General features: G+C 35.5%; 1 protein-coding gene across 7 annotated transcripts in view; it reads left to right on the top strand.

Moving 5' to 3' along the window:
• The first annotated feature begins 617 nt into the window (after positions 1 to 617).
• The window catches only part of FSD1L (fibronectin type III and SPRY domain containing 1 like), a 44,505-nt gene continuing 19,297 nt past the window's right edge, over positions 618 to 25,825 (top strand). For 2 of the 7 annotated variants that reach the window (XM_087886404.1, XM_087886403.1), the window contains exons 1-8: positions 682 to 873; positions 4,152 to 4,292; positions 7,786 to 7,881; positions 9,957 to 10,088; positions 14,870 to 14,971; positions 18,230 to 18,252; positions 20,920 to 21,041; positions 22,389 to 22,598. In XM_087886404.1, coding sequence (XP_087742530.1) covers positions 10,026 to 10,088; positions 14,870 to 14,971; positions 18,230 to 18,252; positions 20,920 to 21,041; positions 22,389 to 22,598 — 520 coding nt within the window. In that variant the 5' untranslated portion in view covers positions 682 to 873; positions 4,152 to 4,292; positions 7,786 to 7,881; positions 9,957 to 10,025. Of the gene's footprint in view, positions 874 to 4,151; positions 4,293 to 7,785; positions 7,882 to 9,956; positions 10,089 to 14,869; positions 14,972 to 18,229; positions 18,253 to 20,919; positions 21,042 to 22,388; positions 22,599 to 25,825 lie in introns of all 7 variants that reach the window. The other 5 variants (XM_034410661.3, XM_034410659.3, XM_087886406.1 and 2 more) reach the window with 4 other exon arrangements.

The raw sequence follows: 25,825 nt of genomic DNA, 5'->3' as shown, positions 1-25,825 counted from the left end.
ACAAGGAATAATGGATGGAAACTGATCAAGGAGAGATTCAACCTAGAAATAAGGATAAATTTTCTGACAGTGAGAACAATCAACCAATGGAACACAAGTTGCCTTCAGAAGCTGTGGGTGCTTCATCACTCTTCAAGTAGAGCCCGGACTGCCATCTGTCAGAAATGGTGCAGTCTCCTGCTTGGGTGGGGGGTTGGACTAGATGACCTACAAGGTCCCTTTCAACTCTGTTATTCTATTCTAAGATCCTGCAAGTCCCGTTCAATAATAGGGGAAAATGGGTCCCATATCCCGTTCAGCCTTGGGCAAGCAGGACCAATGCCTAGCTTGGCTCTGAAAACATTTCCACGCAAGGCTGCAAACAACCGCCTTGCAATTTTTTTCTGCAAGCACCCTGGTACTACAGGCCCTTTGGCCAGAGGCAAAGAGACACGCCTGCGAGCGCGCATCGGGTGTGTCCCCCTTTTGCACCGCCACTCAGGTGAAGCCGACCCCATCTCTCTTCGCCTGTCTGGAGCCCGCCCTCGCAGCAAAAAAAAAGGAGGCGAAGTCCACGGGCGGCGCTCGACCGACTCAATCACGCAGGCTCACTAGAGCCCCCGGGGGGAAAATCAGCCAGACTCAGCGCGCATGCTCACACCAGAACCAGGCAAAGCGGGGTGGGGTGGGGGGTGGAAGGAGGCGGGGCTTGCCTGGTACTGCTGCTGCTGCGGCTGCTGCTGCTGCTGCTGCTTCGGTGAGAACGGCGGCCGTTTGATTGGTGGGAGGGTCTGCGCGGCGACGTTTCTCCCTCAGCCGTCGCTCCTTCCCTTTCTCCTCCCTCCCTCCCTCATTCACCTGTCTGGAACCGGCCTCGCCATGGAGGTGCAGAAAGTAAGTGAGGGGGAGGCGAGGAGGGGAATAGGGGGGGGGGGGCTGAGGGAGCGCTCAGGGTCCGGCTTCAGCCTCCCGGAGGAGGAAAAAGAGCGGGGCCCGAGAAGAGGAGGAGGAGGAGGCCGAGAGGTGGCTCGCGAGTCGGGTGGGCCTCTCCTCTGCGAAAGAAAGTCGTTACCTTCCGAGCGTCTCGAGCCGTCTCGCGGCTGCTCCCTCCCAGCCCCCCCCCCCGCGTTATTCGTTGGCTGGCGCGAGGCGACTCGTCGTGGGTGGTCCCTACCTGGCGAGCCAAGTGATGCCTTGTAGCGGACGAGGCCTGTTCACGGGCACACACACACACACACACACCCCTCTCAGGCGCCTTAATGGAGGGCTTAATGCAATAAGACCTCGCCCTCTGAATGTCTTTTTTTTGGGGGGGGGGTGAATTAGGAACCCCGAACCAGCCGCTTTTCTTGAGGGGGCTTAGACCTGCAACTCCTATTATCCGAAAAGCAGCGAGCATGACACTGCTTTCTCTGGTCTGGGATTGCAAGGCTGCTTTCTGGGCGTGGGCCGCTCCAGTTTCCCTGGTGACAAGGGCTGATGGTGGACGTTGGATCCAACTGCTTAATAGGAAGGGGTCCTGTTGGAAAAGGGAGCCTGGGAGCTGCTGGTTCTTGTTTTTATTTAAAAAATAAGTTCCTCCAAACAGTGTGATTACTATGTCAACTGCCAATCTTTTTCCTCGCCTTTCTTTGTTTCCCAAATAGGTCAGTGGGAGTTGAGTAAGATGAAAAGAGCTTTTGTTAAGTACAGTTTGGGGGGACGGGACACAAATAATTATTTATATTTGAGATATTCCAATAAAAGCTGAATGTGATTACTATGTGAACTGCCAATCTTTTTCTCGCCTTTCTTCATTTTCCAAATAGGCTTAGTGGGAGATGGGAAAGATGAAAAGAGCTTTCCTTAAGTACAGTTGAGGGGGGGAAATAAAAATTATTTATATTCGAGATATTCCTATAAAAGCTGGGTGTGATCACTATGTGAACTGCCAATCTTTTTCTCGCCTTTCTTTGTTTTCCAAATAGGTCAGTGGGAGATGGGTAAGATGAAAAGAGCTTTCCTTAAGAACACAGGCGGGCGGGGGTGGGGAAGCAAATAAAAATTATATTTGAGATATTCCAATAAAACCTGAATGGATTTCTCCAATTCTACATTGCCTGGTGGCAGCACTGCTAATAGGATGTACAAGAGGTTTATAAAGCTTACTAGCATACAGTTAAGTCCTAAAGGCATTTATTTACACATAAATCACAATACAATTAAAAGAACTTTATTTATTGCACTTGTATTCTCCCTGTAGGAATTCCATTTGCATCCTTCAATTTCATAAAAGGTGATGAGGTAATTTAGGTTGGGAATGGTCCTAATTAATATTAACCATCTTGAATACTTAAAATATTGCCTAGTCATAATTCGACACTGTGAAACTGGAGACACATGGACTAAAACAGAAGAAAACATTTTGCATTCAAATTCTGTCAAGTGCATTTTTAATATAAGCATATTGCTGGGGAATATTCTAGTTTGCAGTTTCAAACAAGACTAAGGTGAAACCGAAATGGAACTTTAATGTTTTAAAAGTTGTGAACTTTTAGATAAATTTTTAAAACACTTAGTGAAATGTTGTTTTAATTTTGAAGAAAGGAAAATAAACAACTATTTTTCTATTTGTTCTTCTTTTACAATACAACATTTTTTGTGTGTATTAAATTCATTAGAATGGATGGGGCCTTCCATGAATAAGAGAAGGGAACCCTTGAAAATCCAGGTGCTTAGCTATGAATTTGTCATTCTGCATTCATTTTTAGTGCATGAGTGTCTTAGAACTTATTAATAGTATTAAATATAAATTACTTTGCTAATCTTGTCTCTCACTACTTGAAATGAGTTAAGAATAGGAATAGATTTCATTATGTTAGACACTACCTATATTGAGGCTATTCATTTGAAGTATCAAGTTGTAGATGCTTTGTATCGAAATAGCATAATGTAAGAAAATAGCATACCATTTTTTTCTTGATGACTAGATTCCTACAGTATAAACGTGTGTGTAAAAAAAGATTAAAAATTGTAAATCACCTTTTGTGACTACAGGGGTCATTGACTTAACAATTATTCATTTGACTATTCAAAGTTATAATGGCATTGAAAAAAGTGAAAAAATATTTTTCACACTTATGACCATTGCAACATCCCCATGGTCACCTGATCAAAATTTGGATGCTTGGCAACTGGTTCATATTTATGATGGTTGTAGTGTTGTCCCAGGGTCATGTGATCAATCACCTTTTATGATCTTCTGACAAGCAAAATCAATGGGGAAGCCAGATACACCTAACAACTGTTACTAATTTAACAACTCAACAAGTATGGCAAGAAACGTCATAAAATGGGTCAAAACTCACTTAACAATTGTCTCACTTAGCAACAGAAATTTTGGGCATGATTATGGTTGTAAATTGAGGACTACCTGGATTATCTTCAGTGGCAGCAGAGAATATAATTCCTATAACATTATGCATTTGATGGCATTTATTTGCTTTTAACAATTAAAAAAAATGCCATTTGCATACCTGTTAATTTAAAGAAAGTCTTAACAGCTACTATATACAGAAATCATTTCCTTTAGTTCATAACAATATGCAAATTTTGCTTTTAAAAGTAATATTTTTGTTAATTAGCTTGAAATTTTTCCAAGTAGGTTTTTTTTTAAAAGTCTTGATTAAGATTTTTGTCGTAATGTATGCCTGGAAATTTTTCAGGGTTTTCATTAATGGAACTATACATAATTATCGCTCATCATGACTAGGAATCTGGGCAGAATGATAATTTTGATTTGTCCATTAATTGCAGAGCTTTTTTTTTTAATACCTCCAACTATTCAAACTTTTGTGGGTTTCACCTTAATATCTTTTAAATTAATTAAAACAATACTGATCCAATTAGCAAAATACTGCTGGATTAACTGGATAACTGAGGTCATTGCGAGGTATCTGAGTTTAGGTTCACACTATGGATTTTGCTTTGTAACCAATATAATGGATAATTTGGGAGTTACATCTGTGACTCTGTCTTCATTTGATAACCTCCACTTTCTAGTCTAAAGAATAGTTTTTAAACTTACATAGTGAGATAATTGATAAATGAAAATAGCACAACATGCTCATAATTTAAGAAAGACAATGGATATTTTTGGCATCTTTCAATAGAAACTTTTATTTTCAAATTAGATTCTGCCTTTCTACCAGGAGAGTGTGAGTTCTTAGCCATGCACCTTAGCCATGCAAGCAGCTGGGTGACCTTGGGCCAGTCACTCTCTCAACCCAACTGACTTCACAGGGTTGTTGTGGGGGAAAAAAAGGAGGCAGAAGGTATGTTAGATATGTTTGGCACCTTGAGTTATTTGTAAAGTAATAAAAGTGGGATATAAATAAATATGAAATTATTTCTATGTTGTAAGGACTGCAATCAAAATGAAAATCTGTAAATGTTTATTGGATCTAAAGTATAACCAAAGATGATTAGCTGTACTATTCACCTGGAATCTGATTGGTAATAAAAGCAGCATGTCAGCCCAAATTGCGACAACGTGATCTCTAGGACATAAGCAGTATACGTTATATAACGTTTGGAACTGAACAGAATGTAAAAGTGTAGTACACTCTAAATCCAGGGTTAATTAAATGTAGCAAAGAATAAAAGTATGGCACTTTAAAGAACGTACCATTACTCTGTATATTAGAATGCTATGCCTATAGTTAATTTTTAAACAATAGTGTTTCAAATAGGGATGCTATAGCAAACTCACAGGGTTACCATAGGATATTTGGTTACTTTATAAGCAGAACTGTTACTGAATTTGCTGCAGTTCCCCAGAGCACTACCATGCACGGTAGGGAACTGCTAGTGGTGCCATAACCCTAGAAAATTTTGGAATCTCTGCAAACTGTAAAAATCTCTTCATCCTTTGCAAACTATTTTAAGTTATGATAGCAGTACAGCAAACATAATGATTTGGCAGAATCCTTCTCCTGCCAGAGATGATAATGTACTGTATATACCTTAATATGAATAAGTGGAGTGCTAGCATGTAGTGCTGATGTATCGCTGTCTCCTCCTGAGTCCATATTAGAGAAATCTCCTTCTAGACTATGGGCTTCAAGGAGATCATTTTAAGAGGTGGACATGGACATTTTTGCATGTTTTTTTTCTGCCCTTAACTAAGCCATCATCATAGTTTTCAAATGCATTTATTAGTATAATTTACTAATTAAAGAAAGAAAACTTACTGGGATGATAATATAGTGACTATCTTACAATTTTTATATCAGAACAGTTTGGTCTGAGTTAATAATATCTGCCTCCATTCAGTGTTAATTCCACTAGTACCCATCATGGTTCCATATATAATACCATAGAGCAGAAAGTCATATTATCTTTTCTTTGTGACATTTCTGTCAATTGGGATCAAAGGACCTTCTCCATTTCAGTTTCTCTCTCATAAGGCTGGTATTATCATCTTGCATTTCCTTTGTTGAAGATAAACCTTACTGACAGTTCTCAACTTACAACCAGTTGCTTAGTGACTGTTCAGAGTTACAGTGAACACATACACACCCAAATGGTACTTAAAACCCAATTTCGAAGTTACAATGGCTACAAACACACACACACACACATGAGATATTTTGGCTGTTTGGCAACTGGCTCACTTTATGGCCCTTTGCAGTGTCCTGCAGTTTGTGACCATAATTTTTGACATTTTTTGTTGGTTTCTAGGATTTATTTCCAGTTTCCAGCAAAAAAAAAAAAACCAGGGCATGGGATAAAATTTATGTGCTTAATCACCACAGCATTCACTTAATGACTCTTGCAAAAACAACTGCAATGATTTACGACTGTAATTCTGGGCTCAGTTATGGTTGAACAAGGACTACTTCTTTTTCTTTAACACTTTCCCCATTATACAAGTAATTCCATTCTTCATGTTCAGATATCCTATGTCTACTGAGAGGCAGTCTTTTAGTATCATAACCAGTTTGTCAAAGGAGGCAAATAAATCACTGTGGACCATTTACTAGATTTGCCTTTAGGGGTTTCTGCTCTGAAATGTTCAACATCCTAATTGTAGCACCTTTTAAGATCTCCAGTCCACTTTAATTAAATTGTTTGTGTCTAATGTCAAATTAGTTTGGACCAACTGAGCATTATTTGAAGTTTTAATAATGCAAATTGTCTTAAATGAAAATGTTAAAGTAATATTCTAGATTTGGTATAATGTGCCAAAGCCGCTTTCATGTTTTTGCTTAACAGGCATTCTTGCAGCTGAGTAAGATAAAATTCTTTGTCATATAATAAAGCTGGCTTGTAGATGTGTTTTAGGACATAATCTGCATCTGAATAAGATCGGCACAGGGCATGAACAAATCAGTATTACAGTTGCTGATAATTATCATAGTATCCTGTAGAGCAGCTTTCCCCAATGTAACACCTCCATTTCTATTAGGATAGGAGTTCTAAGTGCCATGGCCAAAGGCAGTTCTAACATTGGAAAAGAAAACTACTGTATAACTGTCAGAATTAATACATGTTTAGAGTCTGCTTGAACTTGCAGGTCTCATACATAATGCAGTAATGAGAAAAAGAGCAGAATTTTTCTGACTGTTTAATTTTTCAGTAATGAAGAATTTATAGGACATATTTACAAAGATAATTTGAAAAAAAACATTGAATTAGATTGGAGGCGCAGGCAGCCTGAAAACCCAAAAATTGCATATAGTTGCTATAAATTGAATAGAATTTGAGATTCACTCCATTTTGCTTCTTTCAAGTGTCTCTTGGAGGTTTTTTCCCCCCACCTTTGACAACAAAGTAAATATTATTTTAGTGAATAAATATTGAGAAATAACTTTCTAAAGTTGACCTGAATTTATAAATAAATTTGTCTTTAGTAAATTTGAGTGGAGTGAAATTTTAGATTGTTGCCATATTTCGCAAAAGAAAATGTTATTAATGTGGACTACATTTCATAATGATGAATGCATAATAAAGAACACATTGTATACCTATTGGGTGTTATGTAGATTATAAAAAAAAAACATTTCTTCCCTGTTGCCTTGTACTGACAATTTGAGAACTTGCCTGTTTTATATGGATTACTTGGACTCTGCCAATTATATTTGTTATTATTGTGTGCTTCTTTTTACATACAGAGATACTTTTATCATTTTCTTCATGCCTCACACTCACACTGAGCACAATTCGATGCCCTGCTCTCCTTATCACTAGTGTAGAAACCACAATATTTCTTATCAGGATCATCTTTGCATATGCTCAGACCACAAAGTTAAGTTGGTAGTACATTATTGCTAGACTGCCTCTTATCTCTTACTTGACATTGCGGACTTATTGAACCACTGATTTGCGAGTATCATGATCAGCAGCTGCAAGATCACTGGACTGAAATATCCCAAAAAGTCACACAATTCCTAATTATAGCTATGACAATTAGACACTAGTGGGTATTGTCCCAGGCTATATATCTTTTCATATCTGTCTTCAGAAGTCTGTGGGCTGCCTTTTTGCAAGCCTTCCCATGTATCTGTATACAGAATCTTGTTATATTTTACAACATTTTATCCCTTGTCAGGTTTGACTTATGTAGACTTCTGTTGTGCTACAAATGTTACTGCTTGTGTGTTTTTAAATCTTTTTTAATTAATTGTACACCTCATCTTTGTTTTCTTCCTTCCTTTGATCTATGTCCCCTTACATAAATATGAAATTATTGTCGACTGCTGAATTTGTTCTTCTGATTCTAAGAAAATGAATGTACATGTTTTGATGAATGAATTCTGTTTTTAGGAAGCGTTACAAAGAATTATCTCCACATTGGCACATAAAAATGATGAAATTCAGAACTTTATTGAAACTTTAAATCACATTTTGGAAGGAGTACAGGTATGTTGGATCCTTGTAAACTGATTGATGTTTCTTTAACAGTAATCTGAAATAATATAAGTGAATGTCTAATCTTTCTGACCATTCCAGCAAGGAAAAAGCAGTGGGAGTTCTAATTAGAAAATATAGGTGATACTAAATCACCCCTTCTTCTTCTAGGCAAGGCTAGACTAAGATGGAAGAAAGTTGTTTGGAAAACTTAGAGTTAAAGAGTGGAGGCATTAATTCCTAACACCCATGTGTCTTTAAAAAAATATGTACATTTATACATTTTATGTAAATAACACTTATACAAGAAAAATACTTTGTCCATGGATGTTTATGAAATCAAGAAGCAATATCCCCAAGAGCATGTTCAAATGCTTTATAAAACATTATTACTTGGTTTTTTGCCACTTTCCTCATTCCCAAAGGGATTATGGTGAAATTGAAATTGCTAGTATAAGTGAAGTGATATTCAGCCTTGTCCTTCAGCAACTGTTACTTTGCTACTCTGGACATTGAAAGAATGCAATACCATTAAGCAAAGGAAGTTTCTAGTACAAAGAATGTGTTATTTTTTTTCCTACTAATTTAATTTAATTTAATTCACCACATTTTCATATTGGACATGAGATATAAGGTTCCTCTTTAAATATATGGCATAGCAGGTTAATAGGGATAATGAAGTTTCATCTTTGTAAGGCTAGCCAGCTTATTTCTGTGGTTGATAAAGTGCAAGCAAATATATACCTCATACATCTTGCAAAAGAACAATGGTCTTGTGGAGACAAGGTTGAGGCCGGTACCTTTGCTGCTAGTCCACTGATTTATCTGCTGGGAATGTAACTAAATCTAGTTGTATGTGTTTAGCATAGAAAGCCAGTAGCCTTAACAGAGAGGCCAGAGAACATTCTGTTAATTCTTTAGTGTATGTTATAAATAAAAACTAAAGTTAATTGCAGGAGTTGATTTATGAATCTGATATGACTAACTGACCTCTGTGTCATGAAGCCAAAATTTCCACTGTTCCATAGCTATTAACTACTGTTTGATCTCTGATGCTGAAATAATGATTTTAGATGGAAAGAGTGTAGAATAACCACCTCCACACATACACACCTGTATTATCTGACAGAACCTCTGCTGCTGAATTGATGGTTCTCCCTCCTTCCACAGTTTTCAACATATTGGTAGCAGTTATCTTGGCTAGCACTCCAGTGCCAAGTCATAACAAGTCTATACAGATATCAATTGTTCATATACTGAGACTTAGTTATGTAGGGAGAGCAAATCTTGTGATACTTTGCCACAGGCATAGCAAAACCTTGCAAAAGTTGGGATACTTTATTGCTCAAGTTGAGTAGTAGCTGCCTGGTAATGCAAATAATAGTAGCAGCAAAACTAGTCCTCTGCTTGAAGCACGGATTTTAGTGAAGATGAATTTAGTGAAGATGAATTTAGTGAATTGCATTAGAACCATATTACCTGAGTAATTTTTGCAAATATTGTTGGGGAATCTTACTTGATACACATTTTTCCTATTTGATATAAAAATGATGAGATCTGTTCAATACTACAGTTCTGTGTATTAACACAAAGTTTGTAAACTGGGATGAAGTGACTTTTTGTGGCCTATCCTAATACTTGAAGATCAAGATTTATAAATTAGATTTGTAAATGATGTATTTAAAATATTCTTAACTTAATTAGGTTCTTAAATTTGTTAGATACTTATAACACTTGAACTATGCCTGTATTTTCTGTAGTTATAACCTCATAATAAGTAAATACAAGTACAAAATGTAGCAGTAGCATTTACTAATGTCTTTTAAAGTGGGTGCTAAACAATTAATTTGCTAAATTGAATGTTGGCTTGTATAGGAAATTCATGTCTTACATTTGATAAAGATTATTAAAGTAGTAGGTCAAGTCTTATATGTATGGCTAGACATGTGAATGTTAATATATAATAACTTTACTATTATGTTTAGTAAATGCAGTGTATTATTAAACTATATTACTTTTATTTACAATTTCTGTTGAAGTATTTAAAATACCAGAGATGTTTATAAAGCACTAAAATCATTTTACAGACTAATTCTTCTAGTGTTATTTCTGAGTTGGAAGAGGAATTTGATGGCTTATACTCAATACTTGATGAAATGAAGGATATCATGACAACTAATATCAAGCAAGAACAAGCACATAAAATCCAGGAACTTCAGGTAATTATATAATAAGTTCATAGAACATTTTCTTAAATTCCTCTAGGAGAATTTTACCGATTAAAGAAAATAGTTCATTACTTAAATATTTTTATGTATGGGTACATCCCTAATTCTTTGCCACCTAATCTCTGAGGGTTAAATTATATTGCTTGGGAAAATAAAATTTTAATTAGGCTTTGCGTACAAAAAGCATAACGATGGATTGGATAGTTTCTCTTTTAGAAATGTTTAATGATATAATAGACTAATATTGTGTAATATTTAGGTCTCTATTTTTGGATATCTTAAGTTTTTTTTAAATGTTTAATAGTTTTGATTTTTGTTGTAATATTTAAGAAAGGGATGAGAGGGATTTATATTAAATGGAAAGGGAAATTATAATAATATGCTGCTAGGTATATATATGTGTGTGTGTGTGTGTGTTAATTTTTATTGAGCTTGTTGATTAATAAGGGGAGTTGAAGACCTTGAGATGGATTTATAGAAAATGGGGTGAGGTATGGAATGAAAAGGTAGGTTGTACTTTAAGAGACTGATAATTGTTAATGTTGACTATGCTTGCTGGGGATGAAGGGAAAGTTTCTTTTTCTTAATATTTGGAGGGGATTTTTTTTTCTTTTTTTCACATTTAATTGTGTATGTTTGTATATGTGGTATAGGTGAGAGAGTGTATTAGCTTTCTTTCATAGTTTTATCTGTTCAGTATAGTTCTTAATAAAATGATTGAAAATAAAAGATGAAGCATTTGTCTTGGGTAAATCTTCAGTGAATCTATTGTTCCTTTTAAAGATATCTTTGTCAATCCACAAAATAATTTGAGTATTACTAAAAATGTTTGCTCTTTGTGTGTTCTGACACTATATGCAAGTCAGTTTGTGAGACCTTTCAACCAAATTGTAAGAGTTTCTAAGTAAATGTTTCTAAAGGCAACATGTACAGGTTATCCTTGCTTAACGACTGTAATTGAGGCTAGAATTTCCATTGCTAAGTGATATGGTTGTAAAGCACGGTATTATGTGACCACATTGCTTAGCAGTGCCAGTCCCTGCAGTCCTCATTGCTATCCTTAAGAGTAAGGACCATCTTGCAACTTCTTGCTGGCTTCCAAAAAGCAAAGCCAATTGGGAAGCCAGCCAGAAGTCACAAGTTCTGGGCTACTTACAAGCAGACTGGCAGGCAGGTAAGTGGCTGCTGCAGGTAGGGATTGGCTGCTGTCGGGTGAAAGGCAGTGTACTGGTGCTACTTGTTCAGCATAATCATAATTTTGAATGGTTGCTGAATTTGTGTTCATTAATTGAGAACCACCTATTTCTACAATATTTCCACTTATTGTTGAACTCACAATGAAAATTGAAAACAGCTGATATTCTGGATTTGCCTTCCTGCAAGTAATACCATAGCAAAATCAATTGTTTTGTAAGCCACCTCCATCATTTGTCACACGTCAAACTTTTAGTATGTTCAATTATATAAGGCAGTAAAAAGATTGAAATAATAGATTTATAACACAACAGAAGTCTTAAGGATACAGTATTGGAAACATGTTTTATTGAAGCTATATTGAGCACTGAACTCTTTAATATTGCATGGCTAAAGTGTCATTTAGCAGATGATATCCTCCAAAGCTTAACAGTAGTATACAGCCAATGCATGCAGGACAAAATAAGGGAGTGGAAACATCAACACAATAAAACTCAAGAAACTTAAGAAGATATGTTATAAACATTGCAAAGGTATATCTAGTTTATATTTGGAATGATTTTATTAATTAGTCAGTTAAAGCCAATGAATAGTTGTCTGCGACTTAATGTCTTAAATGCTAGAAGGGATGATAATGCTCATCAGCATTTCTAGGCTAGACTAAATTGTTTATTCAAAAATGGAAAATATTCCCTCCCCCCTGTCCCTCCAAAGAACCCCCATCAATTCTATATGCTGCCTTGCTAAGTGATTTATCAATAATGCTTTCATACATATCATTCTGTTGTGAGGTTTGGAGAGTAGGTTGTATAGAATATCAACAATAGAAAAGTTTGAGATTGTTCCCTTAGGATAGGGGAAATTATTATAAAAAATTATCATTTTGCAAGACAGTTCAAGTATCAAACTGTCTTGGAAAAAGATGACAAATATAATTTCCCCCGTTTTCAGGCTGCAGACTGAACTATAAACAGGAGAATTCCTGTCAATGGTTGAATAAACTTGTTACTTTATATTTATGTATTTATTTGTTAAATTTATCTGCTGCCTATCTCACCGTAGGGCTGTTCTAGGCAGCTTACAATAATAAAAAGGTACAAAAATGAAAGGAGTGTAAACAACAGAAATAGAATAATAGAACAATAAAATAAACAATGACGAACACAATGAGAATAATATATCAATATGATAAACAAAAAGATGGAGGGGGGGCGAGCTGGAGTCCGCAATCAATCTAGCAGCCACCTCCAATGTGGAACTTCCCCATTTGGTCCCCAAGCCAACCAGCACAGCCAGGTGTTCATGTTATATATCTGTCATAAAGCTTTCTTATAGTCCTTAGAAATCACTGTTTTAAATAGTTAATTATTTGATCACATTTATTTAACATAAGGAAACAAAAATCAGTGATTAAATTTAAGATTAGGCAAGTACAGTTTCCATATTAAGAAAGTTGTCTGCTGGGTGCAGTTACAGTTACAGTTGGATTACCTATAAATACAAGAAAGGCGGCTTTGGATTCTAATGTGATGACTTATCAAGCTATAGACCAGCATGGAAACCAAACAGTTGATACACAACTCATAGAAAAGAAACCAGAATGGAGATTTAAGTCACAAAAAGTTAAGAAAAGAAGAAGCAGGTCCTACAAAAATAAATTTTTTTAGACCAAACAACAGTGTAATGCCAGTTACTTAAGAGCTGATTGAATATATAGAAATATAATTGAGGCAAAGTATTGGTTTATATTATCTTGAGGAGAGTGACAGATCTCTGCAGTGCTGTACTCCTGGGATGTGGAAGATGCCCTTAAATTGAGTGGATTGGAACTTTCTATTTTGGATTCTTTGACAAATGGATTACGTTTATGCTGAGCTATAAGGCAAGAGAACTATGGGATTGGGGCATGCAGAAGATCTGGCTATTACCCTAACATGGTGGTTGGAATTAATAATCTTGATAGAAGACATTATAGAAGACACTATATGGAATATAAATATAAAGTCACTCAGGTGGTTTTTTATATATGAAAACACTTATTATTGATGGGGGCAGATGGTAATTGAAGATACCGAATATACTGTTGGAATTAGGATGTGATGTTACCCTAACATGGGTAATGGAATTCACAATCCAGTTGAGAGACATTACAGAAGATATCATATGGATTACAAATTTAAAGCCAATTGAGGATTTTATATATATATGTAAATAATTTTTTTTTTAGTGGAATGGGCAGAAGAATAAAGATATTGAAAATATTATGTATGTAGACCTGTAGGAAAGTGGGTCGAGATAGGTTAGCTTACTGATTGTTTAGTTTAGGAAAAGGGATGTTATGTTATATCAATATACGTAAAAGATTTGAATTAAGAGATATATGTATGGGGGAAGAGGAAATGGATAGATTATGAGTTGAAGTTGCTAAATTAGGATTTATTATATAGTTTTACAGCTGAATGTTGTTTTGAATGTTGCTTTGAAATGTATAGTATAAGGGGGATATAATGATATTGTTAGAAGGGTGGAAATAGGTAAATTTAAGAGATATATGCAGGGGGGAGGTGGAAATGGATAGATTATGAGTTGAATAGATGAAATTGCTAAATTAGAATTTATTATATAATTTTACAGTTGAATGTTGTTTTGAAATGTATAGTATAAGGGAGATATAATAATATTGTTAGAAAGAAAGGGTCAGTATATGGGGGGTGGAATAAAAGGATGGTAAAGTATTATATAATCTGTTATTAACTTGGGTTTTATTTTGGAGAAGCCACGGGGAGGGGAGGGTGAGGGGGGGTTAGGGAGGAGGGGGGAAAAAAGGGGGAAAAATTTGTATTTGAAAAACTTTTTCAATAATAAAAAAAATAATAAAAAAAAGGTTGTCTGCTGGGAATTTGGAATAGCCATATGGAATCAAATCAAAAGCTGCTAGCTTTGTCGTAATCTTCTGAATGATTTTTATGTTAGAGCAGAAGATAAATCTTTACCTAAGTTCTGGACTAAATTGTTATTTGGTAAGTTAAATTAAATTTACAAGGGCAGTCCCATAGGATTGAGTGATAGTAAACAGTATTTTCTATATGTTGCCTTGATTATTTGAATTTCAAATATTTGATTATTTGAAATAAATTGCTAACATAAAATAATATAAATAAGGCTGGTATATTACAGGAGGGTTTATTTTTAGTATTTTTTTAGTGTTTGGACAAATACAGTGAAAAAAGAGATGGTAAATGTGATAAAGGAAATTTACCTATACAGTATTTGATATTTGCAAATATATGCTTTTCCATCTGGGCTAGTTTTGTTTTTTGTTGATAACAAGTCCCCATAAACTTGTTACATGACAAAGCTGCTTAAACTTTTACATCAACTACTAAGATTTTACAACTCCCTGAGCTTTTTTTTATATAAAATAATCAACCTTGGAACATTTTAAATAAAAAAAACCCCTATGCTTTTATCACTGGACTGAAGAACCCTTTATTCTTCTGAATAAACAAATTTGGAAAAAGGAGTGAAATAGATATGAATAGGCTGGCATATTAAACTCATTCATATTCTTTCCCTAGAATCAGCTTAGTCAATGTAGTAATGCCCTGGAAAACTCTGAAGAATTGCTGGAGTTTGCTGCACGATCGTTGGATATAAAAGAGTCCGAAGAATTTTCTAAGGTATAAAACTTGCCAGACATGAACAAAAAATAGATAAAAACTATATAATATCATTTGTCTGCAGTTAATTCAGTAGTGTATAATAAAACTTTGTGGACAAACTAGCATCTCTTAAAACATTTCATTCTTATGTATTTCAAGGGAACATATTTAAACTTACTCATGAGAACAGAATTCATAAAATGACGAGATTTGAAACCCAAAATATATTTCATATATGTAATAAAATAATATGATTTTAAATCTTAAAAAGGTGAATTAGTTTGTTTTGCTTTAGTCAAAATGCCTTACAGTTTAGAAAGTTTAGAATACATATATCTGCATAATTGTATACATTTTTTAACCCAAAGGAATAAGGTTAGCAGTATTATTCATTTATGAAATCATATATTTATAGCTCAATGGGCAAATCTGCAAACTAGGAGTAAAATGCAAAGAATAATTTATTTTTGGAGAATCAATTTATCTTAGCAATATAGGAGGCTGCCACATTTAATTTTTTTAATTTCTCTTATTAGCTTTTCAGTGCTTTTGTGTTTTCATCTTATTTATATTTAACAATGCTGAATCGGCTCTGAATCCTGTTAGTTGTACTTTTTTTATCATTTCTTTGTATATATTGAATGTTCTCAACTAAGGCAAACAAGAATGTATTAAAATGAATAATTGAAATAATTCTGAATCAATCAAAATACCAACCTTGGTATCTGACTTTCTTTTGTTATGTGAAAAGAGAGCTATAAGTCTGAGTTGCTTTCCTGTAAATTAATGAAAAGCAAAGACGTAAATAGTAAAACTTACTCTTTGCTTTCTCAAGTTTCATTTGTTATCTTTCTGCTCTCCATAATAACTCATCCTTTCTTTATTTAAAATTCCACATAACTCATATTTTTTTTCCCATATTGTAACATGTTTCTGGCTGCCTGATTACAGTATTTCCCCATTCCTACTCATGCTTGTCAACAAAACATGGTTTTTACATTCCGTTATCCCATCCTTTTATAATTGCTAAACAGCTTTAGATCCAAAGAATATAGACTGAATTTATGAATGTGTGTTGAAATGTTGCTACTTCAGCAATTTCTTTATTGATGAACCTTTTGCTGAGCTTAACCCAGTGATGCCTGTCTGTTAATAGGCACTTTGTTTGGCTTCCAAAATACGTGAAATCTTTTTGGAGAAGCAGGATCTTTATCCTTGTTGCTTTTGTAGTTAATATCTGGCAAGAAACTTAGTTTCATAGTTCTATTGTGTTTACTTTATTGCTAGTCTTTAGCTTTGACTACCAGAAATGATTGATCTTTATGACATTACCATGAAATACATGGCCATTGTACATAGTTACCTGCTGAAGTAGTAGTATATGTATTGCATATCATTTTTCTTCTAGCTAAAGACATTAAGTCAACCACTTTTTAGATCTATCTTCCATTAAATATTTATTCAATAAGGAAGCTTAAATTGGGGGGTAATGGTGTAGTCATAACAAATAAAAACTTCATAAAATAATTATTTTAGCTGGAAACATAAGAAGAAAATAGTTCACAAGCATTTACAAATCAGGCAATGGTGCCACTGACAGCACTGACTCTAACAGAGAAAGTATTTACATTGCTAAGAAGTGGAGTTCATTGAAATATATCGCATTTCTTAGTGCACTTGTGGGTGGCAGGTACAGGTAGTCCTTGACTTACAACAGTTCATTTAGAGACCATTGAAACTTACAACAGTCTGAAAAAAGTGACTTACAACCGTTTTCACATTTGTACCTAGCATCTTCATGGTCACGTAATCAGAATTCAGATGTTTGACAATTGACTCATATTTATGACAGTTGCAGCGTCCCGGGGTCATGTAATCACCTTTTGCAAGCTTCAGACAAGCAAAGTCAATGGGGAAGGCAGATTCACTTAACAACCTTGTTACTAAATTAACAACTACAGTGATTCACTTAACAACTGTGGCAAGAAAGGTTATAAAATGGGGCAAAATTCAGTTAACAACTCCTTTACTTAGCAATAGACATTTGAGGGTAAATTGTGGTTTTAAGTCAAGAGCTACCTGTGCAGGAAAATTAAGATGTGCGTATGAGATCCATAGTAACTAGCATTTTTAAATCCAAACTATTTCAGATTACCAGCTTTTGAGTATGTGCAAGTTCTCCATATTTGTTTTCCATATTAATTGTCCAGTGAACTCCATATTAATTGTTCAGTGAATGTTCTATCAAATATTCAGAGAGGAAATTACTAATTGTAGCAATTTCTTTTTTTCCCTTATATTAAATGGTTCTATAAAAATATGCATTTGTGCAAAATCTATATTGAATTATAATCTGAGAATTTTTCCACATGCTTCTAAGGAGAATTACAGGTTAACAAAAAAAGAATCAGTAATTCTTTACATGTTAAATTCAACTTCAAATTTTATCGGGCTGAGTTTTAACATTTTTACTCCAATTTTTTGTTCCACTTTCTGTTCCACTATTTCAAAAGATAATAATTACTTCACAACCAGAATATGTTAATATATTATTTTCTGTCCAAAACTAAGTAATAATATTTTTTGAATTGCAGAATATATTTTGATTGTACAGATAAAAAAATAAAGTTTATATGTAACTATATAAGTGGTATTCACTCAATTCTCTAGCAAGATAATTTGCATTCATTTGGAATGCACAGATTCTGCAAAAGATACTTTAGCATGTAAGAGGTACCTCTTTCCAAATAGCTGAAGCAGCCCCATTGTTTTTCAAGCTTACACAGGTGCTTCAGAAACTGCTGCAGTATATCTTTTGCTGTGATGCACAGACCCATGGAGTTGGTTGGGGCAGTTTCCAAAAAGCTACACAAGCCTGAAAAGAATATGGAGTTGTTTTATTCAAAATGGAGTGCTTAATACATGTTCCTGCATGTTACCTCTTTTGAAATATTTGCATTGCTCTAACATCAGTTGATAACTATTGTGCCCAAGAAATCAGCAAGAATCTCTTGGATGTTCCTGAGTTGGGTGATTCCTTAATATCCCAGACATTTGATGGCATATTATGTACAATTGTTTTTGCCTACTGGCTTTGTTGCTTATTACTGAATGTCTAATTTGAATTAACAATGGCTTATGATACAAAATCTTCAATTATAACCTTCTGATTGACCTTGTGAATCATTCACTAACTCTTTCTTGCATGTTACTGCAGATGAAACTTGCATGAAACCATTAACTACCTTTTCTCTCTTCTTCCTGATGCACCTCAAGGCTGCCAGACAGATCAAGGATAGGTACAGTACAAACTCATTTGATTCTGTTTGCAATTATTCTTAATTAGAGTTGAGAATTCTAGAATCAGATCATTTTTCTGATGTGATTTAAGCAACCAAAAGTTTATGCTTTGCATGGTGACACAATGCACTGTTCTGTTTGGCCTTATGTTTCCCTATGCCTGTAGTGTGTGTTAACTTTCCCTTGTAAAAAGGACCATTTAAACAGAAATGTGATTAGGATAATAATCATTTTTTTTCTATGTTAGCCTGTTATCTAGAGGAGAAATTTAAAATTTATTTGGAGGTTCTATAGATGATCTCAAGATGTTTGTTTCCATGATGCTAGATATAAATATTGCAATTTGTTTGGGTTCTTTGGTGTGATCTGGAAAGCTGAAATTTGATATAAAACAATTAGATTGCTAGAAAAGGTTTCAGGTAGGACTTTTCTACATCTGCTCTTTATATTTGTACTTCATATAGGTGATGAGATTATTTTTTATATATATAATATTTGGAATTTTAAATTGATTCAGGTCATGGAATACTGAGGATAAAAATGAACAATGTCTACATCTACACAAACCAAGATGTGTTTACTTCTTAATAAGTTAGCATAGAGCAAATCTAATGGCCCATAAAATGGATGTTGGTCTATTTTATGTTTTCCTGTTAGATAGCAAAAATCTGGATAACTAGAAGTACCATCTTCCCATTATTTTTTATATTTGTGTGTTTAAACTTTGTTCACATACAGCTTTCTTTTTAAAATGTCTTATGGAACATCCTTAAAAAAAGGAACAAGACTTTAAAATTAAGAATATTACGCAAAAAGGAAATGTAACGAACCTAAAGAAACATAAGATAAATATCTGTTAAGTGCCTAGTCTGTCAACCTGTCTTAGTCCAATTGGAATCAATCATGAAGATGCTTGCTCGTGCAATAAATTTCCCTTCTGAGACATTTTTGCATATTTGTGTGCAGACATATGTATGAATATATATTAATGATATATACAGTTGCATAGCACTTCTGCAGTACTAATTAAAACATTCATGTTCCCTTTCATGTGTCTATACACAAGCCTTAGGAAAGAACTTTAAGGAATTATTAAAGGGATTCAGATAATAGTGGCATTCTTTTCTCAATTATGTGCAGAATAGTACACAATTGCTATAATTGTGCAAGTTCCAAATCCTTTTTCTATCCAGAAAAAAATATTCTAGCTTTTAATTCATCTACAATCAAAGTACAGTATAATAATTTGCCCTTTCTTAAAGCTCCTTTCTTTATAGCTTTATAGTTTCAATACTCATCATACTTTCCTGTTCTATATTTTTAAACCTGTGATCTAATTTTCTAAAATAGATTTAGCATGCCCTGAATAAGACTTAAGTAGTAACTGAGGTCTCATACCATAATTGCCCAGCCATGTATTAGTCCAAAATAGATTCTACAAACCTAATGTCATTTAGATATTCCACAGTGCCTGTATTACATCTTTAAAAGTCACACTGTAATGTTTGTTAATTATTTTGATCTACTGTGTTTTTTTTTATAATAAAAACTCAATGGAGCTTGCAAAGCTCTCACCCAGAATGAGAGAGGATGATTTTAATATTTTTATTTTGATTGGTTTCTCAGCCCCTTGCATCACATCCTAGACTTTCCCTGATGGTTAAGGATTGGCAGTAAAAACTCCCCTTCGACTGATTAACTTTATGTGAACGGAACCATGCCTATATGTTTTAAGGCTTTCTTGTTACTACATTTGTAAAGACAAGGGATATATATATATATACACCAACCAATTGATCCTTAATATACAACACAGATATTGTAGTTAAATGTAATGTACTTAAGTCACTGTTCATTACAAATAAACTATTTAGAATGAGAATGATTTGGCTATAAGCCTTAAACATTTCCCAAGTGACCAAATCATTAATACCACTTTTGCCATCTAGACAAGTTTGTTGATAATACATTAGGCAGTTTGTGGATTATTTATTTATTTATTAAAGAAATTGATATAGTTGGCCAACTCACGCATAGCTGACTAAGGGCTGTTCACAACATTAAAAAAATTTAAACGAACCACCATATAATAAAACTATTAACACATACACACCCAGCCCCCATAGCAGCAACAATACAATTAAATCAGCCACTTGATCGGCTACATTTCCATTTGTGGTCTCCAGGCCCGCTGACAAATCCACGTTATTAGGGCCTTTTAGTAGGGTGGGAGACAACTTTTCCTCAGAGGGAATGATGTTCCACAAAGAATCCTTAAATAGGATATGCAATTAACATTGAAAAACCTGAATTTTATACTTTTAGTAAATCATTTATGAAACAACTGCTCTTATTCCAATTACTCAGTATACAGTATATGGAAAAGCAATTTACTTGTCAATTAAGTTTTATTTATTGCTTGCACTAGGTACAGGATTGCTAAGGTTGCCAAAACAATTCTACTAACTTGTTACTGTCTCTTGTCTGCCTTTAAAACTGTTCAGTAAGAGTGACTCATAGAGAATGTGCTACTACATGTAGTTTAGCACGTTTCTAGATTTCAGTATGTTATTTAAAATACTTTCCAAGTAGTTTGCATATTATACTGTAGAACATTAAGTATTATCAGAAGTTTAAAGACCTGTCTTTATAATTCCTAACTTTAGAGTCACAATGGCTCCAGCATTCCGCTTGTCTTTGAAACCTAAAGTGAGCGACAACATGACACACTTGATGGTGGATTTTTCTCAGGAGAGACAAATGCTTCAGGCACTGAAATTCTTGCCAGGTAAAAAACAGAATGTGGCTTTCAGGAATGAGTTAAAATATAATACACCTGTAAATAAATAAATTTCCTTTTTCCATAGTTTGTTTTGGAATTATCTTTGAAGTGAGGGGAATAGAGAAGTAATGAGGTTCATAACTGTGTATATTGCAGTGTAGGTTGTGTTTTATATTTTTAAAAATGCCTATTGATACAATATCAGAATTTAGCTGCAGTAGCTAGCAAAGAGTAAATGGCAGTGGAGACTAAATAGTCTATTATCCATTCTAGGAGATGGAAGTATTACCAAATAGACACATGAAGAATCACAACTTTATCTTATTACCTTATGCCGGCTATTCCTAATTATTACTCTTCAGTAAGCTTTGCTTTAAAAGTTTTTTTTTTCCAGTTTTGCAAAGCCAGTTTTCCAAGTAACATTTTTGTGGCATCTGTTTGTTCACAAAAAGTTGGTTGAAAATTATCAGGATATTAAACCTGATACTATTTTGTGGGTGAAACTTTTAGCCTGGTAGTATAAAGCACCCAAATACTTAGTCAATTCTAAATATTCAGAAAACTGTAATTTTAATTCAGCATGGTAAACAGTGGAATGTAAATGAACTGAGAGACAGGTGACTGCAATTTTGAAAGTTATACTGTGTGACTCACTGGTATTTCAGTACAGAATTGTCCAAAGGTTACTGGCATGTACATTTAATTGCCATTAATTGCTGCTGCTTCTCATATTTCTTTCCACTCTATCATACACAAATAATGCCAGAACTAGATGACTACTTTCTATTTGTGACACAAAAGTACAAAACTTCAGCCACTATTAATGCTGCCTATTTTTCTAAAAGCATTCACGGTATTCACTTTGCTTGGAATGTCTTTCATCTTTCTCAAGCAATCAGAGATGATGCTTGGCACTGGCATTCAAAAACATCTACAGTTGAGAGAATCTACAAGTACTTGCTCTTGTTTCTCCAACAAAATGTAGAAGCACTTGAATCAAATTGAAGTTCCTTTCTGATTCAAGTGAGAAGAGAGCATTGCAGTCTGAGGACTGGTTCATATTCAAATTTGCTAAGTAAACATGAGTGGTTTATGGCTGGATTCACCTGCAGAAGCCATAATTTATAAACCAAACCATAAACCATGATTTACAGTCTGTGGTTCATAAAACATAATAAACCAGAAGTAGGAAATCTACTTCGTAGCTTTGTTTCATGTTGGAAGGCAGTCACATTGTCTAAATATCACTAGCTGTGTTAATGATCAAGTCTATATTCCTCCAGCTGAATTTTCCTATAGCATAGTTTAGAACTCTACTTTATCAATGTTTTCTTTGCTTATATTATTTAACAGTTCCCAGAGCTCCAGAGATTATTTTAACAGACTGTCTGGTAGCTGACAATGCTGTAACAGTAGTATGGCAAATGGCCGAAGAAGACAACAAAATTGATCACTATATACTTGAATTTAGAAAAACCAATTTTGATGGGCTTCCTCGCATAAAAGATGAGAGATGTTGGGAAACTATAGACTACATTAAGGGTACTGAATATACATTGTCAGGTAATTATCTTTTTGTTTTCAAATTATCTTGAGTTTTAGTAGTGCTCGACTTATGAGTACAATCTAACCAAAAATTTCTGTTGCTAAGTGAGACATTTGTTAAGTAAATTTTGCCCCATTTTACAACCTTTCTTGCTAGAGTTGTTAAGTGAATTACTGCAGTTGTTAAGATAGTAATATGGTTGTTAAGTGAATCTAGCTTTCCCATTGACTTTGTCAGAAAGCCCCAAAAGGTGATTATATGGCCCTGGGATACGGCAACTCACAATCATAAATGTGAGTCACTTGCCAAACATCTGAATTTTGATCAGATGAACATGGGGAAGCTGCAACAGTCTTAAATGTGAAAAATGTTTGTAAGTCACTTTTTTCAGTATCATCGCAATTTTGAGCAGTCACTAAACGAACTGTTGTAAGTCAAGGACTACCTGTAGTTTCTAATTATAAAATACATTTCTGGTGGAATCTAGTACAGTATAATGATTTGATTTGATTGATTTTTATAACTGTACTAGAACAGTAATAGTGTAGCTCACTACTGACAAATTGCCAATTTAGAGCTAAGTAGAACTATTACAATATCACGTCGCCAAACACCTTTTCTTAACATTTACTGACAGTCTTAATAATGTTAAGTTTTTATAAAATTTGTTTAACAAAACCTGACCATTTATATTCTCCAAGTCTTTCTGGATTATGTAATCAGTTGAAAAGGTGCTGCAATTTCTATATGCTTTTCAGTTTTTATCTTGTTTTTAACTAAGTTAACAGTAGTCTAATTGAAATGAATAGAGAAATGAAAGTCAGAAATACCCATCTCAACTGAGTCTAGGACAACACACCACAGAACAATGAGTGGTGGCCAACATGCTGCTGAACAATTCAGTGCTTTATTAATCATTTCATTCAGGTACTTTTATTATTGGGCCACATGTTCATTGAAATTATTGTAACACTTATATTTCTGGGCTGAATTTATTTTATTATTATTGGCCACAGTTCCATCAAAATTAATTAAACTTTTGTATTTGTTGAATTGCCTTGCAGCAAGTTGGCCACAGTGAGTTGTCCCGTGGCAAGTTGGCCATGGCATGTTGTTCCATTCCATCCCAAACTTGCCCCCATTTTGTCCCTAACAACTTTAGAGAGTTAAAGAGAATAAGTATTGCAGGAAATCTCTTAGGTTTCAGGAATAAAACTTGAAGTAAAGAAAAGGGAGTGGGATTGGTTAAGCACACTTTATTTTATATAGGAAATAACTCTGTTCTGCAAACTTGCAATTAAAAAATAAAAATAAAATAAAATTATGTGGCATTGTTCCGATAAAAGTTTTTCCAATTTATGCATTATCATTTATCTCATAATTAAGCCTGATTCTTTGCTTTTTAGTATCTAAAAGATCCATTCTTAATTTTATGTTATGTATCTTAATATGTTTAATTCATTCCCCATATTTTACTATTAGTAGAAATTTATTTATTTATTTATTTATTTATTTATTTATTTATTTATTTATTTATTTATTTATTTATTATATTTCTATACCGCCTTTCTCCCGTAGGACTCAAGGCGGTGTACAGTCAAGAAAAATATAGACACACAAACATCATAAAATTGCTAATTAAAATTATTACTTAGTTTGGTCAATTAAATAAAACCCAGAATTAGATAACATTTAAAAAATCATTCACATGTTCGTATGTTTAGCCCCGCCTTTTGGAACATCAGGGTCTTGAGGGCACAGCGGAAAGCACGGAGATCAGGGATATTCCGTATCTCCGGGGGCAGTTCATTCCAAAGGGTTGGAGCCCCCACAGAGAAGGCCCTCCCCCTGGGAGTCGCCAGTCGACATAATTTGACTGACGGTACCCTGAGAAGTCCCTCCCTGTGAGAACGAACTGGTCGGTGGGAGGCTATTGGTGGCAAAAGACAGTCTCGTAGGTACCCAGGTCCTAAGCCATGGAGCGCTTTAAAGGTGATAACTAACACCTTGAATCGCACCCGGAAGACCACCGGGAGCCAGTGCAGCTCGCGTAGGAGAGGTGTTACATGGGCGTAACGAGCTGCGCCCATAATCACCTGCGCGGCTACGTTCTGGACCAGTTGGAGCCTCCAGGTGCTTTTCAAGGGGAGCCCCATGTAGAGAGCATTACAGTAGTCCATATGGGAGATAACTAGGGCATGAGTGACCGTGCGCAAGGCGTCCCGATCCAGAAAGGGATGCAACTGGCGGATCAGGCGAACCTGATAAAAGGCACCCCTGGCCACGGCCGTCAAATGATCTTCCAAAGATAACCGTGAATCCAGGAGGACACCCAAGTTGCGGGCCCTCTCTGTGGGGAGCAAGATCTCATCCCCTATTGTCAGTGATGGTACCAGCTGACTATAACGGGACTCTGGAAGCCACAGCCACTCGGTCTTGGAGGGGTTGAGTCTGAGCTTGTTTCTCCCCATCCAGATCCGCACGGCCTCCAGGCAACGGGACATCACAGCAAGGGCATCATTGGGGTGGTCTGGGGTGGAGATGTATAGCTGTGTGTCATCAGCATACTGATGAACACTCACCCCAAAACCACGGATGATCTCGCCTAGCGGTTTTACATAAATGTTGAACAGAAGGGGTGAGAGGACTGACCCTTGCGGCACCCCACAAATAAGGTGCCTCGAGGTCGACTTCTGCCCCCCTGCCAACACAAACTGCGAACGGTCAGAGAGGAAGAAGGAGAACCACCGAAGCACGGTGCCCCCTATTCCTAACCCCTCCAGCCGGTGCAGTAAGATACCATGGTCGATGGTATCAAAAGCCGCTGAGAGATCAACTAGGACCAGGATAGAGGAGCAACCTCTGTCCCGAGCCCTCCAGAGATCATCCACCAATGCGACCAATGCCGTTTCCGTGCTGTATCGTGACCTGAAGCCCGACTGGAACAGATCCAGATAGACAACTTCATCCAGGTATCGGGGTAGTTGTCGCGCCACCACACTCTCAACAACCTTCGCAACAAAGCGAAGATTGGAGACTGGACGATAATTGATAATATAGCCGGGTCCAGGGAAGGCTTCTTGAGGAGGGGCTTCACAACCACCTCTTTCAAGGCGGCGGAAAAGACACCCTCACTCAGAGAAGCATTTATAATCCCCTGGCGCCAGGCTCGTGTAACCTCCCGGGAGGCCAGTACCAACCAGGAGGGACACGGGTCCAATAAACATGTGGCAGCGTTAAGCTT

The sequence above is a fragment of the Pantherophis guttatus genome, chromosome 2, assembly GCF_059756535.1.
Source record: "Pantherophis guttatus breed Tessera chromosome 2, ASM5975653v1, whole genome shotgun sequence".
In the NCBI taxonomy this organism is placed as follows: domain Eukaryota; kingdom Metazoa; phylum Chordata; class Lepidosauria; order Squamata; family Colubridae; genus Pantherophis; species Pantherophis guttatus.
The sequence above is the reverse complement of the archived record's forward strand: the minus strand, read 5'-3'. Positions and strand labels throughout refer to the sequence as shown.